Genomic DNA, 17,940 nt, shown 5'->3' with positions numbered 1-17,940 from the left:
TTCATTTTTTTGAGTCTATCGATCCAGGCCCTGCCTAGATAATCTCCCAGCGATCTAGAGTGTCATCCATTTTCAGTGCTAGCTCCGACTCCGAGGAATGCTTTTCTATTTATAGTCTTCTTTCCATCCCTACCATTTCTCTTTCCTTGCGAGCGAGTTCGAGTTGTAAGGCAGTCCTATTTTGATAGCGAGCTTTCCTTGCCTTAAGTAATACCTTTTGTAAGCTCCTTTTAGAGCCAGCAGAGTCAAGTTAGGACACATGAGTAGTATGCGTCTTACCCCGCCAGTTCTGTTACACCCAGCTCTAGTCCTAATGCTCTAACTTGAAGTTGAAAGTAGCCTTTTTGCCTATTACCAAAGCCTCTTTTTAAGTGGAATAAAGGAACTCGTTCACTATCTATCCCACCACCACCGGCATTAGTGCTGTCTAGTTGTGTTCAATGTTTGAGCCTCGTAGCTCGGTGCCTTATTAAGGATGTGGAAAAGAGTTGGAAATAAAGAGACTAATAAAATAGAGAATAGGGGTTCTTGCAGGTATCCATCAATCCCGAAACGACAGCCCCTGCAAGAGAAGAGAATAAGCAGCTATTTCATCTTCTTTTTGTGTGATTTGATTCTCCTGATCCCGGTAGAATCGGATTAGGAGTCGCCCTACTGAGATTTTCAATCTGATTCCAATACACTTTCCAATCGCAAAAGATGTGGAGATTTATCCTCTCCACACCCCGAAGGACGTAAGGAGAAAGTCTAGCTTAGAAAGCGTTCTGCCCCTTTCAATATCTTACTTATCTGTAAACTTTAATGAAAGAAAAATAGTCTATTTAATAGATTGAACACTTGGTTGACTTTCCTCTCTCTTTGCCGAGTCGGTCTCACAGTCAGGTTTTTTCTAGGTAAACTCTTGTACGAAAGCTGGTCATCCTAACCCATACATTTCAACGGATTGAAAGTGAAGGCTTATTTGAATTCAGTCTATCCTTTTGACGGCCCTTTTCAAGAGGTACCCACTCGAGAGTACTGCTTCCTTTCAAGCAAGTAACGAACTTCCCTTCCTCAGGGGTATGAGGCACGAAGGGTGCATCTCAGTCCCTTTTCGAAAGAGAAAAGGTCTCTGTCTCTTTCTGCTGGTGATGATAAGCTCTTGCTTTTTTTTTTACCCATTCAAAATGGATATAGAAAGTGAAAGTGAAATGCAATCTTTATCTTAAAATGAAGGAAGCCAATTTCTTCTTCCTTAGCGGGCCGTTAAAGCAGCTCTTCTTCTATCTCGTTCCCGTGGCCTAAGATAAATTTCTTCCCTCTTTGATTGAAAATCATCCACATATCGACTTTCTTCAGGGCTGGATACATAGAAATGGCCAAAACTGGACTGGCAGTCATATCCCTACGTGCCTAATGTCACTCCAAAGCAGCCATACAGATTAAGAATAAGAAGCGGAAGCAGAAGGAGGCCGCTAAGGAAGAGGCTTTCATCTACGGCTCTCTCCCATTAGTCTACTATTAACAAGCGGAAGGTGGGCTTGGAAGCAACCATATCTTCCAAAAAGAAAAAGGGAATCTAACATTCAAGAACCTTTCCAAAGCAAAGACAGGGGTAGAACCGAGTTGCAGAGCAATCTGACCATCCCACACAAAAGCAATCCCAGGAACTACGTCCTACCCTCTCTTCCTCTCTCTCTCCTTACTCGCTACAAGTCTTCCGCTCTGTCGTCTCGGTCTACTTGCCTCTTGGCGTGCTCCTACCTTTCCTTTCCCTATCTAGGAGTGGCTAGCTTAGTTCTGTTCTAATCCCTTCGATTCCCATACACAACTTCAAATAGAGGTATTCCCTTTCATAAGATGGATAGTCCTTTTGAAAGGAAAGCAGTAAAATACTAGGCAAGTGGTAAAGAAATCTATCTATTTCCGCCGACAGATCAAAAGAATGCAAAACGTTCCATTTTGACAAGCAGCGAGAAGGCCTTTTATCCTTCCCCTTTCTTAACATTCCCAGGGAAAGAAACTGCATCCACGGAAACTTCGAAAGAAGAAGACCTAGAAAGAAAATTGGATGGGATGGCAAGAAACTAGCTTCCCTAAGGGAAGGGACAGCTTTCAAACTTCCTTGCCCGAGCGCTTTACTCTACTGCAAAGGTTTTCTAGTCAGATAGGGAAGAGGTAGACTAGACTTACCAGGAAGATAAGGGCGAATGAAAGCACCTGAAACGAGCTGGCTTAGAGAGAATCAGTTCAGAAGTGAAGAAGAAAGAATCTCTCGTGGAAAACAGTTTATCATTAGGAGCAGGGACAGTTTAAAGAAAGATACTTCTTTCAAACAAATTGGACAGGGACTCTATAAGAAACTACTGGGGCACTGGAGTAGGCTCCCAGGGAGAAAAGAAGGGAACTCGATCGAGTAAGATTCTTGGTACAGTTTTCCTGCTTGCTAATCAGTACAGTTTTTTCTTGCTCATACTGTACTGAGCAGACCTAAGCAAGGAAGAAGAGACTGCGATCTTCTCATCTTATCCAAGGTAAGGAATAAGATAAGTAATAAGGTAAAGAAGGTCAGAACTGCCGGGATAGGAGCTCTTGGTGGTTTTGTTTTAGCAAGGGCTGTAGGAAAGGGCGTAACCCCACTCTAAAAGTAGTTCGGTTCCCCTCGGGGAGGTTGAAAAAGCTCTTCACAATAGGAGCAAAAAGAAGAAGAATGAATAACTGTTACCGAGGCCCAAGGAGATGCAGCCTAGCCCTTACTTCACCAGATTCAATAGCAGCTCCTATTGCGATGTGGTAAGGCTATGGCATCGGTTTACACATTATTGACTTGAAAAGAGTTAGAAGGATTATCGCCATATAGGAAGATAGGATTCCCGGTCTGAGAACAAGAGTCATTCGTGGTCACATGAAAGCGGTAATAGAGAATCCTCCTACTGCTAGGCTAAGGGCAAAGATCACAGCAGTACTTGCTAAAGTCCCCTATCCTGAACGTGTGCTATGTAGAAAGTAGTTAGCTGCTCCTCCTCGCCTAGGAGGGCCGATTGATTGACCGAGATGGGAATCAATGCCTAGTAAAAGTAAAGTAGAGTAGGACAAGACGATACGGAGATTCAGCGCAACGTCTGATCTTCTTTCATCTCGATTTTGTGTGAAGCATGAGTGAGAAAGCTACGGACTTGGTAAGATCATGCCTCACTGCTTAGTGAGATGTTCCCATCTTGATCTCTTTTTGACTTTCCAGCCGGGACCCTTCCTTCTTTTGCCGAGGACTGCTGAATGAGTAAGCACTCTTTGCCGTTTTCGAATTACAGCCACTCCTTTCTCTTTCTTCCCTCACTATCCGAATTAGCTCTTCCGGGAGCGGCAGTACCTTACGTGACATTTCGATCGGGCACTAGTAATTATTTCGTTTACTTGTTTTCGGTGAGAGAATCTTTCCTTTATCCGTCTCGGCCAGGTGCATGACTTTCCCCAAGGCGTATTAATGATTGCCCGCTGTAACCCTCTCGGCATAGGCCGGGCCGCTTGAGAGCTTCGATACATCTCTTTCGGGTCGGTGATTCCGTCATGTCCTTGTTTTTGGTCAATTTAATTTATTCTTTCTAGCCGTGCTGTTACATATAATTGTTATGGCGTTAGGGCATCTGGTCTTCAACAGACTTTTCACTTAGTTTGTCTACTCCTTTTGGCGACCCACTCCTGTTCTAGGCGAACCAGTCGTCCTTTTGTTCGTATCCGGGGTAAGCCCGCCAGCAGCTCTTTTAAGCTCTGTCCCTATGGTTTGCTCATCTCTCGGTACAGCGAGATAGTCTATGAAGGAGAAAAACTTTCTAGTAAAGAAGAAAATGAATTAAGGAATAAGATAAGAGATGAATGGATGAAAAGAGGAAGAGGAGCTGCTTTCTCTCTCTTTCTCCTAAGTCCCAGTACAGCAAAGCTTGCCCTCGTTCCTTTTCTCTGTACTTTACTTGTATGCAACCTTCGTTTGTGATGAAAACCAAGCCCGCCGATCTTAGTCAGCTTTGCTCTTTTGGGGGTTTCAGGCAGGAAGTAGGCACAGCTTTTCGTGCTCTTTTGGGTGGGCAGCGGTAATAGCTCTGCTTTCTAAAGGCCTCTTGTCTTAGCTCCACCAGCTGGAAAAACAATTCATGTACATCAACAAAGGTCTAAAAGTGTCGTTGTAGGCACATCAGGGCTTAGGGGATGCCCAAAGCTAGCCTCACTCTCCTATCTCTTTACCTTTCTACCACGGAATGGATCAAACCTTAGCGTACGATCTGGATATCCGACAGCAGCTCCCTCGGTGGGAGCCAGAGTCGAGTGCCGGCCGCAGAGAGGTCACACCATGGATAGTTTTCCTCTTCCGCGGGATTCTGCCTTTACTGCTCGTTCCGGAACCGTCGAGTAGATTCAATGCAGTCCGGTCAGAGGAAATGCTCGAACTGGCCAGTAAATACGAGTATCGGATTGGACGGTCGAACAATGAACAACCATTCTTGTCTTCCCCTTCTTCCTCAGGAAATTACTCATCTCGGGACTATGAATCTATCTTGATGTCCAAAGTCTTATGGCCGACGGATGTGGATTGATTATAAAAACCAACAGGAAAGTCTTATGACGATCCCTTGCTCTAGGTTGCCCTAGAAGCAAACCAAAGGAACTCCGTACCGGAGACCCCTCTAAGTAAAGTAAGAGGATGAGTTAACTTATTGTCCGCAAGGATAAAACCCATATAGGACGGACCTTTCTTTGCAACCTCATCGTAAAGACGCCAGAGCAATCCAAATCGGATTAACTCAGGGTCCTCACTCTTAACCTTCCAGTGTCGAGTGAAGACAGGTGCATCGAAGAAGTCCTTAAGGAGTACACTAGGCAGAAGTGCTTGAGTATAATACCATTTAACGTACTGGAGCCAATTGGCTGTCCATGAACGTAAAAGGGTGACCTCAGTGAGATACGCCATAGACTCAGACTTATACAAGTCTGGCGGGACCGCTAGGTCTTTGGGCTTATAGGCCTGTCTTAATAAGCTTACTTCAGATAAGGACTAAGAGGGTTACCCCTTCCTAGCCACAAATCAAACGGTAAGCAAGACTTAAACCAAACATTCCTCAAACGTTCATACCGTTTTGAGAGAGTGCTGGAGAGTCGCGAGATTACTCTAAATCCAGCACCATGAAGCCTACAGAAAGTGCTAAACCTCTTTATTTTATAACTATGTAAAAGCACCCTTTATCAATCACACGTGGATAGGACAAAAGCCTGGACTTGGATACATTCACTTTCTGCCCTGACAACGAGCAGAACCGTTCTAAAAATCATCAACTCATTTGACCTTAAGTCTGCTATCGATAGGGCTTGGCTTGGGTTACAGAGTGCGTTGATAGCGCAGCTCTTTGAGAATTCCCTGTCGGCGTTTGTATGTAGCGCTTTCAGGTCCTATCCATTCAGGGCTCCTTTCTTGAAGAAGATACCTCAGGTTAAGTCCTTAACTTTAAGAGTAGGGCAGCCTTTGTTTGGTTTGGGTTATTACTTTACTCCTCTTGGCCTATCTTCACTCTTACTCACCATTTATTGGTGATGTATTGTGCAGAGCGAGTGCACCCTGGACAGAAGTTTTATAAGTATGCGATCCTGGGGGATGATGTTGTTATATGCGGCATCGAGATCGCCAAGATTTATAAACAGACTCTAGCGGAGTTGGGAGTTGACATATCAATGTCAAAGTCTCTAATCTTACACTCGGGGTATGCTGAGTTTGCGAAGCGCTTTTGGTGTAAGGGTCTCACAGTGGATTTGTCCCCTGTGTCGATCCGAAACCTGCTCCCAATAGCAACTATGAAATCCACACTCTAAAAGGTTAGAGTAACGCTGTTCTCCTCGTTCAAACAAAGAACAAGGTTATTGCCCTCGGCTGGGAGGAAGGAAAGTAGCTAGGGCCGTAGGGCCGGCACACTAACTTCATCTTGCAATACTAACCGAATTTTGCGATTAGAAGCATAGACGCAACCAATCCGCAACGCGTATCCCCCGAGAATCGGGGAGTATGTCCTCTTTCCTTAGAGACCTGAAGGTCGCATGTGAGTCAGGCACTCGATGCCAGCTTCAAATAAAGTAATAAAGTCTGGAACAGACAACACCCTGCCATAATGAGTTTCCCCATTTTCATTTTAGCCCGCGGGGAACACAGGAAATCAATCCTTCCCTTTCTATTCTAATAAGAAAGAAAGTTTCCTAACGCAATGGCAAAGTCGGAGTGACAGCATAGCGTTTGAGTTCCTTTGCTAGAGTCACACTCGAGAGCCTCACATTCTTCTTTCTATACGTGACATCTCTTCCTTGTACTTATATACGTGACCACCCCGGAGCAAATAAACCTTATTTCGACGGTAACTTGCTTAAAGCAAAGCAAACTAATCTCGTTACTGAGTGAGGAAAAGAAGCTCTGGCAAGAGGTTCATCGCATGAGTTTCGGTCCTTCAAGGACCAATAATCGACAGGCGAATAAAAAGTCACAAAGGACTAACCTCGGGACCTTGGGACCAAGACCACTCGGGTCAATCTCTCTTCTCTGCCGAGCTAATCTAATCTTAAGCAAAGGATTCCCCATTCTTTCTATGATCTTTTGCGCAGCCACAAATAGAATGAGCGATGTCAGACACATCTTCGTGTTGTCCCCTACTGCTACCGAGGGAAGAATCTCTGGCAAGAGAATCAAATCTCGCATGCTACCTCCTCTGTCGTAACCTATTATAAATAGGATTCAAAATCCATCAGTGTCAGACATGTTTTCATGTCTTCTACATCTATAACTAACGAGGAATTAATTGCATTCTTGAATGCTATTCCATTTCCACTCTCTTTGAGAGAGGTTACAAGAAAACCATCATAAAAAATGCCACCCTACTGAACTTGAATTTCACCCGAGAATCGGGGGTACGCCCTTCCTGACAAAAGGTCACATGCGACGTTGCAGTCATTCCGTGCCAACTTTCTAGTAAAGTAAAGTATGAAACTAGGTATCAACAATTCGTACTGAGTGAAACAATTCCCATTTTCCCCTACTGTGAGCAATCTCGCTCAAAAACTCAATCCCTCCCTTTCTAATAAGAAAGAAAATTTCCTAGCGTAGTGAAAAAGTCGTGAAAACGGGGACGCGCCGAGTGACAACGTATCGTTTGAGTTCCTTGCCCGAGTCTCGCCGGGGAGACTCATCATCCTTTATTCCTTATATACGTGACCATCTCAAAGCAAATAAACCTTATTTCGACCGGTAACACCGGAAATAACCGATCTCGCTACCGGGTGAGGGAAGAAGAGCTCTACCAAGAGGTTCACTCTTTTCGCATGACTTTCTTTCCTCGACAATAACGAATAAAGTAGTCACAAAGGACTATAAGCCTTAGAACAAAGAGATCAATTCACGTCCTCCGCTAAGAATCTCTCAGATTCGGTTCTTGAATCTTCCCCGGCCGTAGCCTAGGATTAAGAGCGACATCCTCGATGTCAAACCCCTGCTGGCTGGGGTGGGAAATCTATACTCTCCAAGAGACGTTTCCTCACCTAGTCCCGGAGACCTAACCTAACGGCTGGGACAGAAGAAAGATCGGGGAACCTGCTAGCGCAGAGAATCAATGCGCCAAAGCTATCGGCGCTGACCGCGTCCATCTTATCTTCTACGGGGTAGGTAGATAGGAATGGTCCTCTTTTGCTACCATCGAGCCGATGGTCTTCGCCTTCGGTGACTTCTCCAGGAGGATGGGAAAGTCAAAGTAGCCGCTCAACACTCACGAGGGAGATAGCCTACGCTAATCACGCACCTCCATAAGGGCATCTTGGTATGGGGTTGGATCATCGGCCCTGGTGATGGCTCCCCAACCTAGTAAAGGGAACTGGAAGGGATGCTATTGGTGCTATCGGTACTGCTCTCGTTATCATCGGCAGATATGCCTCTTTTTCTATTAGCGGGGGTCTTTCTCTACTGCTGTTGGTATCGGCTTCTGGATATGCTTTTGCTTCTACTGGTGCTTATGGATCACTTGCTGGATCGAACCCCAAAACGAATAGGTTTGATCGGCCTGGCCTCGGGTGGTGGATCGAATGAATACTCAACTGCGTCATCACGGCAGCGATAGATGTCCAACCTTTCTTTCTCTTCTCTCTTTTTGCTCGAAATCGTACTCATTCGACATCTAATTCCATAGGCTGGGCATACCCATTCTTTAGCTCATTCTTCTCTTTCTTTGACTTTGAGAAGATCCCACGAATCGTCTTCTATCGACATCGTCTGCTTACTCTTCTCGTACGCTCTTCTTACCCAAAATCATTCCCAAATCGTCTGGTACTTTGTCCGCGCTCTCCCTTTCCTGGTGAAGGAGAGAAAGTTTTACAAGCTGATGCAGCTAAGAATCTCGTTGAAAGCAGGAACGAAGACTGTGACGACTATTTGAACTAGTTGAAAAGGCTTGATTGACCCTTGGGATTGAATTTGGCTAGGGCGCCCTCGTAAGGCGTAGGGTAGGGATTTGAAACCTGAGGCCTCTCCTCATCTAGTTCTTTCGTTACGCCGAGAAGAAAGAAGCTTGGAAGAAGAGATGGTCAATCTTCTCTTATGGACGAGACTGCTAAAAAAGAGGCTCTTTAAAGCCAGAACGAGTCCTCTCTTGCGGGAGGGATAGGCGGGAAAGGTGGACTAAGTCTTTCTGGGCGGCGATGACGCGATGTACAGGCACGCTGGAAGCATTTGTCGTAGGACCGTGCTCGTTCTATTGTCCGCTCTTGTAGTGCTCGGAGTATCCAGTGGCTCTAGGACTTCTCCTAACTTCCACCTTTCACCTTCTGTAGGGAGGAAGAAGAAAAAAACGCTTTTCTTTAGCAAGGAAGTCTAAGCCAACTATAGTACAAAGAGTATAACTTAAATCTCTAACTATAACTAAGTATTATAATGTTTTATCCGCTCGCTATTGGTCGTTTAGTAAAGGTATGGGCCTTAGATTAGGATTATGGGCTAGTCCTTTTTGTTGATTTAGCTGTTAACACGAATTTTTCAAGGTTGGAAGCAGGGATACGGGCGGCTAGAAGGGACCTCCCACACAAGGAATAGAGAATAGAGAGGAGGACCTTTCCTTTATTAGAGTAGAGCCGGGAACGGCAAAAACAGAGAAATTCCTAGATTCTTTACTAGAGTCCGACTCGCTTGTGTTAAGCATATAGCTAAGGTTCACCCTTGTAAATATTCTTTAGCTAATGAAAAAGAAATATTTCAAAAGTTTTCATTTTTTCTCTATTTCCAACGAAATAAATTGCTTATTATAGTATAGTGAGACTTCCTTTCTTTTCAAATCTTCCAGTAGTTAGCTTGGATCGAGAAAGCTCCGCCCAATAGTGCTTAGCCGTGTGTGGACCGAAAGGGTCTCGTGAAGCCGGTAACCGTTAGCCTAAGATCAAGTCTAAACTACGATAAGGGATGAGAAGTTTTGTGAAGTTATAACTCTTTCAAAAAAAAAGTGACTTCTTGTTTGTGTTCAGTGTTCTTTCTTTATTAAATGAAGAGAAAGAAAGAGAATAGTAATAGTAGGAATTCTCTTATCCCATTCGGAAGGATCTCATTCAATAGATCCAACCCATTTCTAGGGTAGGGTAGATAGAGGAGTTCGTCCCCCGCTTCTCCGCTTCATTCTTTTCATCTTCCCTTTTCTTATAATACACTAGATAGCGCCTTTGTTCGATAGTTCGATAGTCGTAACTATTGGCCTCTGAGTCCATCTTAGGTTAGGTCTAACTCAATAAATTGTGTAAGTGAAGGCGGATCGAGCTTATCATTTTTATTATCTTGTCTCCACTCCTTTTGGCCGGCAGGAGAGAATGTCATCAATAAGCCAGCAGATATCTGAGATCCTGTCCTCAACTCATGAATGGACTCTTTCTGTCCGACCTTATGTTAGCTTAGCTGCCCCCTCCGCTTTGAAGTGTGCTCTCGGCGAATATGGTATCTCAGGCTGAAGCCGATCAGACGATTTTGCCTTATCGTCTTGGACCTTCGAGAATTTTATATTGTCAAAGATGGAACTCGCTTTTTTACACCAATATAGACTCTTCTTTCCGGGGCTCCCTCTGGGTCCGGGCTTGCCTCGCCTCTTTGAAAAATGGGGCCTTTCAGACAACGACTTTAGAAAAGGGTGAACGGGTCATTCGTCGCGGGCCTTTCCTGTTCCTGTTGACAGTTGGCAGTCGGATGAGTTGATTGGCAAGCCAGCTAACGGGGCCACGAAGGGCCCAACGGATTGAGGGCTCGAAATTTTATGCTTAACACACGCGAGTCGATCAGTTCGCCCTTAAGAAGGAGGCTTAAGTTATCGGTTCGAATCCGAATAAGGGCTTTTTTTCCGGTATGCCGCTTCAAAGCAAGAAGCGAATGAATGTTAAGTTAAAAAAAAAATCATGCATGATAAGATAAGGCCCCAAAACCAACTCATAGTTGTAAACGCCCTTACCTCATTATGTAATGAAATTTCAAACCAGCATAATAAAATGGGGAACCTCCCGCGGGGCCAAACGATATCCTTTATACCACAGCGGTTAATATAACAAGGGGAGCCATAACCGATACGGTGGAGCACCTTTTCCAACGTCATAATATCCCCCTGCCGCCTAATTGGACCTACGGGCAACTGGTCACTGACATCCTTGGGAATGATCTAACTCTGCAAAATGTTTCTTCTGTTTTGCAGAACATCACTCAGCTTGGTCTTGCTAGTGATGAATTCCACCAACTACTTCATTTTTTAAATTAGGCGGCAGGAGGCGGTTTTGGTTAGCGCCGTTGCGTTGGTTAACAACCAAGTTCCCCAACAGCAGCTTAGCTTAGTAGCTTAACTCTTTCTACTGGCGTGGCGCTGCTGGATGCTTTTTTTTGATCAATAGAACAGGAAGAGGAGTCAGCCAAAAAGAAAGACCACCAAAAGTAACGACCACCAAGATACGCATAGTGATTCGATCTTTTGATCACCCATTTATGGAAAACCTTTTTTGGGGGCTTCCGCCTTACACACGGAAGATTGGATTGCCTGAATCACGAGTCTTATATACTGTGTTACGATCACCTCATATTGATAAAAAGTCCAGAGAACAATTTGAAATGGAAATCAAGAAACAATTTCTGGTCATAAAAACAGAAAGGCATGAATTGCGCAAGAAGTTCTTTCGGTTAAAACGCCGTGCGACTTGGGGGACATAAGACTTCTTGGTCAAGCCAAAAATCTTTCCGACAGGGTGCTCCTACCCCACCATGCCCGGCCCTTTACCTTACCTTAAGAAGAAAGAGGGGGTATGAAGCGTGGGAAACAATGCAAGAAGTGTTTGATACAGCAGGTAACCTTAAGGAGTGGCGGCAAAGCTCTTGATTGATCAACGCGAGTGAACTGTGCTTAGACGCTTCGTAAAACCGCACCGGTCTACGAGAGGAGCTGATGGATGAGTAGGCTTCCCCTTTCGATTCACGGAATGTGATCTGGGACACGATGGGAGTTTGCGTGCCTCGGTAGGAAAGAGATCGCCGGAGTATAGCACAAGATCACCTTTTCTTGCTGCCATGGGGTCGACCTGTAAACAAGGTAAACCCAATGGGAACCAAAAAACGGGAGGGTACCGCATTGGGCAGAAGACGATCCAAAAAGCGAAGGCTCACCCAGCTGAAGGAAGGAGCTTTGGAAGCTCACCTTATTATTAGAGAAAGAGGAAAGGGGCAACCTATCTTACTAATAATAAGAAAGGGGGTGAGATAGGCGACAGGTAGCTTGCTTCCAAGCCGGCCCGGCCGCGAGGAATCAAGAGATCTTTGCCGGTGCTGACTTGGATCTCGGGTGACGGAATAAGGCGGCCAGAAGCGACGAGCAGTCGCGGTCGAAGCTTGGCTCTAGCCGATAGGCTAGCAGTAAGCTTGACTACAGCGAAGCGCTTACCAAGCGCGAAGGAAAGGGCCTTCGCCACTTGAGCCGCATGCGGGGGAACTCGCACGTGCGGTTCTTAGGGGGGGCTAGTAGGAGCCATCCTATCCCAATCCCAATAGCGTATATTTGGAGCTCAATATGAAATCCTATTTTCTTGCAAGACCCGTTCGGATAAGGAAAAACTCCAGAGATTGCTTCGAAGTAAGATCCTTGCGTTGACCTTTTCCTGAACCAGAACGGGGGGTTAGAGGAAAAGGGGATCAAGATGTCCCATCAATAAAGTGAGGGCTTTCCGGACCTTCCCCCCTCACTCCCCCTTTTTCAATAAAGAAGCCCCGCTCGGGGCCCCTCTCTGATAAGGAAGGAAAGGAAAGAATCTCAATTTTATGACAAATCCGGTCCGATGGCTGTTCTCCACTAACCACAAGGATATAGGGACTCTATATTTCATCTTCGGTGCCATTGCTGGAGTGATGGGCACATGCTTCTCAGTACTGATTCGTATGGAATTAGCACGACCCGGCGATCAAATTCTTGGTGGAAATCATCAACTTTATAATGTTTTAATAACGGCTCACGCTTTTTTAATGATCTTTTTTATGGTTATGCCGGCGATGATAGGTGGATCTGGTAATTGGTTTGTTCCGATTCTGATAGGTGCACCTGACATGGCATTTCCGCGATTAAATAATATTTCATTCTGGTTGTTGCCACCAAGTCTCTTGCTCCTATTAAGCTCAGCCTTAGTAGAAGTGGGTAGCGGCACTGGGTGGACGGTCTATCCGCCCTTAAGCGGTATTACCAGCCATTCTGGAGGAGCAGTTGATTCAGCAATTTCTAGTCTTCATCTATCTGGTGTTTCGTCCATTTTAGGTTCTATCAATTTTATAACAACTATCTCCAACATGCGTGGACCTGGAATGACTATGCATAGATCACCCCTTTTTGTGTGGTCCGTTCTAGTGACAGCATTCCCACTTTTATTATCACTTCCGGTACTGGCAGGGGCAATTACCATGTTATTAACCGATCGAAACTTTAATACAACCTTTTCTGATCCCGCTGGAGGGGGAGACCCCATATTATACCAGCATCTCTTTCGGTTCTTCGGTCATCCAGAGGTGTATATTCCCATTTTGCCTGGATCCGGTATCATAAGTCATATCGTTTCGACTTTTTCGGGAAAACCGGTCTTCGGGTATCTAGGCATGGTTTATGCCATGATCAGTATAGGTGTTCTTGGATTTCTTGTTTGGGCTCATCATATGTTTACTGTGGGCTTAGACGTTGATACCCGTGCCTACTTCACCGCAGCTACCATGATCATAGCTGTCCCCACTGGAATCAAAATCTTTAGAGAATGCATTTGTTCACTTTTACTTCCATGTCTTCCGTTGGTCAAGTCTCTCCTTTTTTTTGGGGGAGCGGAGAATGAAAAGAATGAAAGAAAAATGAAATTGTTTTCCACGGCTAGAAATAGAAAGATATTATTTGCTGCTTTTTTCAGTAAGATCTTTATCAATCTAAGTTTGTGGATGGTTAAGCCTTTAGTCCGATTTGTCAGTTCGATTTTACTTTTTGTCCTAATGGCGCTCTGCCTTTCTATCACTAATCCCAATAAGGTTGTCTTTGCGGCGGATCATTCGGGCGATGCTTCTTCAAGCTGGACTGGCGCTCTGGAATCCCTGTCAAGATCCAGCTCAAGCTGGACTGCTGTTTTACAGGAGGGGGAAGTACCCGCGGCACAAGTCTTGGACAACTTTCGCGCGCAAAACGAGCACGTGGAAGCAGAGCTGTTCTCGCGGATACGAAACCTCGAAAACCGATTAATCGATCGGTTGCCTCCTCAACTTAACCACGGTGAATACGCAACGTTAGTGAGAAACAATCTGAATCTGAACGAAGCCATCAACATTCGGAACTATCACAGTGCTCTATCCAATGAAATCTTCGACATTACAGTCCTCGAATTGAAAGCAAATTTGACGGACCAGCTTTTTAATCTCCTTCTCAGCGAACCAGATGATCGCTTAATCCAAATTTTGGGGGAATCTCCTTTTCCCGAAAGGGCCATAAGAAGGGAGGCATTGGAGTATCTTGACCTAAAAATGGTGTCTGTCAATTTGAATTTAGAAAATGCGCGCTCTCGTTTTGACAAAGTTTTAGTAGAGCAGGTTCTTAGGTACTGGCTCAATCTATTACAAGAGCACAGGCATCGCTGCCATATATATACAGAATTCCTATCGCATTTTCGTGGCGAAAGTTAAGTGTGAAATACTATTTGTCTAGGCTTGGCTTAAACTTTATGTCGATCCCTGCTTTGGTCTCTGGTTTGATGGTTGCACGTGTGGTCCATTTTCCCACGTAGTTCGTCGGTAAAACCAACGATTCTCTTCTCAAAGTAATAGAGAGATCCTTTTCTAGTTAGACTTACATACAACCGAGGCAAAGTGGTTTATGATTGAATCTCAGAGGCATTCTTATCATTTGGTAGATCCAAGTCCATGGCCTATTTCGGGTTCACTCGGAGCTTTGGCAACCACCGTAGGAGGTGTGATGTACATGCACTCATTTCAAGGGGGTGCAAGACTTCTCAGTTTGGGCCTCATATTTATCCTATATACCATGTTCGTATGGTGGCGCGATGTTCTACGTGAATCCACGTTGGAAGGACATCATACCAAAGTCGTACAATTAGGACTTCGATATGGTTTTATTCTGTTTATCGTATCGGAGGTTATGTTCTTTTTTGCTTTTTTTTGGGCTTCTTCTCATTCTTCTTTGGCACCTACGGTAGAGATTGGAGGTATTTGGCCCCCAAAAGGGATTGGGGTTTTAGATCCTTGGGAAATCCCTTTTCTTAATACCCCTATTCTCCTTTCATCCGGAGCTGCCGTAACTTGGGCTCATCATGCTATACTCGCGGGGAAGGAAAAACGAGCAGTTTATGCTTTAGTAGCTACCGTTTTTCTGGCTCTAGTATTCACTGGATTTCAAGGAATGGAATATTATCAAGCACCTTTCACTATTTCGGATAGTATTTATGGTTCTACCTTTTTCTTAGCAACTGGCTTTCATGGTTTTCATGTGATTATAGGTACTCTTTTCTTGATCATATGTGGTATTCGCCAATATCTTGGTCATCTGACTAAAGAGCATCACGTTGGCTTTGAAGCAGCTGCATGGTACTGGCATTTTGTAGACGTGGTTCGGTTATTCCCATTTGTCTCTATCTATTGGTGGGGAGGTATATGAAGGAACGAAACGGTGGATTAAAAAATGAAAGCTCGAAGACAAAGAGAATCGGGCTTTTCCAAAGAATTACTGCTGCTTTCCCACTCCCTTTGATTATCATATACAAAAAAGTATCTTCCACTTTCCTACCAAATCTCTTTTTATTCTGGCACATAAATGAAGGGATCGAAGAGATTATGGCAGATCATGTTCACCAAGAAATGACCCGAAATTTGATCTTGGTCTATTTGAGATTGTTCTTTTTAATCGTAATCAAAGATGTTTTCTTGTCTCTCGTTTCTTTTATGAATAAATTGAAGAACCTAATGGATTTAAACTCCGGGTGACTGCCCCGGCGGGGTTTCTCTGACGCAGAGGGCCCTGAGAAGCGCAGCACTCCAGTAACGGATCCTTTAGTAGGTGAAGGGGCATAGCGGACCCGGTCTCCCTTGGAAATAGTTTAGCTTCTTATGTCTGCCTTGATGAGTGGGAGAGGTAGCCGAATTCGGTTATTCTCATTCCTTCCCCTCCATCGCATCCTCCAGTAACTCCGCCCCTCTTTCCATCCATTAAAGAAAAGCGGATATGCGACATGAAAGATATTATTCTATCTATCTAGACAACAGCTGATATGCGATTTCTCAACCTTCCCTTCCTAACAGCTGATCTGCGACCTTCAATTAATATCTGGTTTGACTTCTTACTCGTTAGTTAGGAGGGAAAACAGCCCTAGGCGTAGTGCTTCTTCCTCTATGCCGCCTATTGGTACTCGTGTAGTAGGGTTGACCCACAATACAGACCTATAGGTGTAACCTTCCGCTCAATACTCGAATCAAAAATTAAAGCATCTGAGGTTGCATTAATCGAGGATACACGACAGAAGGAATTGCTTTATTTATAAACTTCACCTTCAACAAGCGTAGATTTCTTTTTGTTTTCAATAGCCTTTTTCTATTCGAATAATGTGTCTTTTCCTAAGACTAAGAGTGGTAAAGTAAATAAAAAGTAAATAATAAATAAAGGAAAATATAAATAATAATAATCAAATCGCACCATCTCGTAATAAGTAAATGCCTCTTTTCTCCTAAAGTTGTCGAATTATTCGTAATAAGATTTTGGCTACAATTGAAAAGGTCTTATCAATAAAATTTCCATTTATCTGCGATCTAGGCATAGGTAGCAATCCATTCTATAACTCTTTTCATTACCCTCGTGAGAAAATAAAATGATCTCACAAACAAAGGAAGTGTACAATGACGAAATAACATAAAAGTAGACCCATTCCTTTTTTTTATTTTTCGAGCTTGAGGCTAAAGAAAAGTGATAAAAAAGTGATGAAAAGTTTTCTATTTTTATAGCAAGTTTCCTAGTTAGAATTGATATTGTTCGTACCTATCGAACAATCTAATATGAATAACTCGTTATTCGCTTCTGTATCGGCCATAATAATTATGTAGGAGAGATGGCCGAGTGGTTCAAGGCGTAGCATTGAACCGCTATGTAGACTCTTGTTTACCGAGGGTTCAATCCTCTCTTCCGCACCTTCACCTAATTCACCGATGTAATCGACTACAATGTATCAAATCAAATAAGAACATATACTAAAGAATTAGACCCTTCTTTAGTATAGATTCTCTATTCCCAATTCCTTTTTAATATGGAATACGTAAAATAGCATACAGGGGATGAAAAGAATCAATAGCTAAGTGTACATCTTGTATTTGTGTTTTGTGATGTGATGAATTGGTACCTTGTTTTGTTAGGCATATATGTCTAAATATGATAGTTTATAGAATGCATTTGGTAGCAAATGGTTGTGTTATGGTAAATATATCACATCGTATGTTTTTGTAGGTAAGTGATGTGGCATGAAATTATGCAAAATGGCTTGGTAAATTTTTTGCTTATTTGGTTAAATTGTATACATGAATATACATGGTTACATATTGTCATTTGAGGTGCCTAAGGTCATATTGATCGTATGTGAAAATACTACATGTTTAAGGCTTAATTTTGCTTGTTTTGGATGCTTGATTATAGCTTGTGTATGTGTGCATTTTTGGGTGTAGGTTGATGCCAAATTGGGTGAGAAAAATGGGTTGTAAAATGGCCTATTTTCGTCCACACGGGCAGAGACACGGGCGTGTGTGTCAGCCGTGTGTGACACACAGCCAGATGACACGATCATGTGTCCCCTGTAGCTTTAAAAGGGTTACAAGTCAGGCTGTTATACGGCCTAGCACACGGCTTGGCACACGTGCGTGTGGGGTTACTTCAAAGGGTACACGGCTTAGCACATGGGCGTGTGGCTTAGCCGTGTGCCAAGTCAGAGAGTTACACGGGCGTGGGCTGGGACATGGCCGTGTGTCCTTATTTCGAATGCCCATAAGGCCTAAGACATGGGCGTGTCTCTTGGCCGTGTGAGTCACACAGCCTGACCTCATGGCGGTGTCACCTTTGCAGCTTTGAAAATTTTTATTGTTTTCTGAAAAATTCTCTGAGTATCCGATTTAGTCCCAACTTGTTTCTAATGCATATTTTGGGCCTCGATGGGTCGTATAAGGGATAGTACATATGATTTTGATTAGTTTCTGACAAGAATATTGTATGATATGAAATGTTTGAATTTTCTATCTGATTGATTTGTAAACTCCTGTAATGCTCCGTAACCCTATTTCGGTAATGGATTTGGGTTAGGGGTGTTACATATACTTTTTAGTCATTAATCATTAATCTTTCCATAACTATCTTATTTGAGTAAATTACCATTCTACCCTTC

The 17,940-nt window shown here is 43.8% G+C and overlaps 2 protein-coding genes across 2 annotated transcripts; both read left to right on the top strand.

Moving 5' to 3' along the window:
- The first annotated feature begins 10,371 nt into the window (after positions 1 to 10,371).
- On the top strand, positions 10,372 to 14,194 carry LOC128040465 (cytochrome c oxidase subunit 1-like). The gene has a single exon (XM_052629215.1). It carries the CDS (start codon positions 12,314 to 12,316, stop codon positions 14,192 to 14,194), a length of 1,881 nt encoding a protein of 626 aa, XP_052485175.1. The 5' UTR covers positions 10,372 to 12,313.
- Positions 14,195 to 14,356: 162 nt separating this feature from the next.
- LOC128040552 (cytochrome c oxidase subunit 3) lies at positions 14,357 to 15,324 on the top strand. The gene has a single exon (XM_052629498.1). It carries the CDS (start codon positions 14,385 to 14,387, stop codon positions 15,180 to 15,182), a length of 798 nt encoding a protein of 265 aa, XP_052485458.1. The 5' UTR covers positions 14,357 to 14,384; the 3' UTR covers positions 15,183 to 15,324.
- Positions 15,325 to 17,940: the final 2,616 nt, after the last annotated feature.

This window comes from Gossypium raimondii, chromosome 4 (genome assembly GCF_025698545.1).
Source record: "Gossypium raimondii isolate GPD5lz chromosome 4, ASM2569854v1, whole genome shotgun sequence".
Lineage (NCBI taxonomy): Eukaryota > Viridiplantae > Streptophyta > Magnoliopsida > Malvales > Malvaceae > Gossypium > Gossypium raimondii.
Note: the sequence above shows the minus strand (reverse complement) of the source record. Positions and strands in the feature narration are given on the sequence as shown.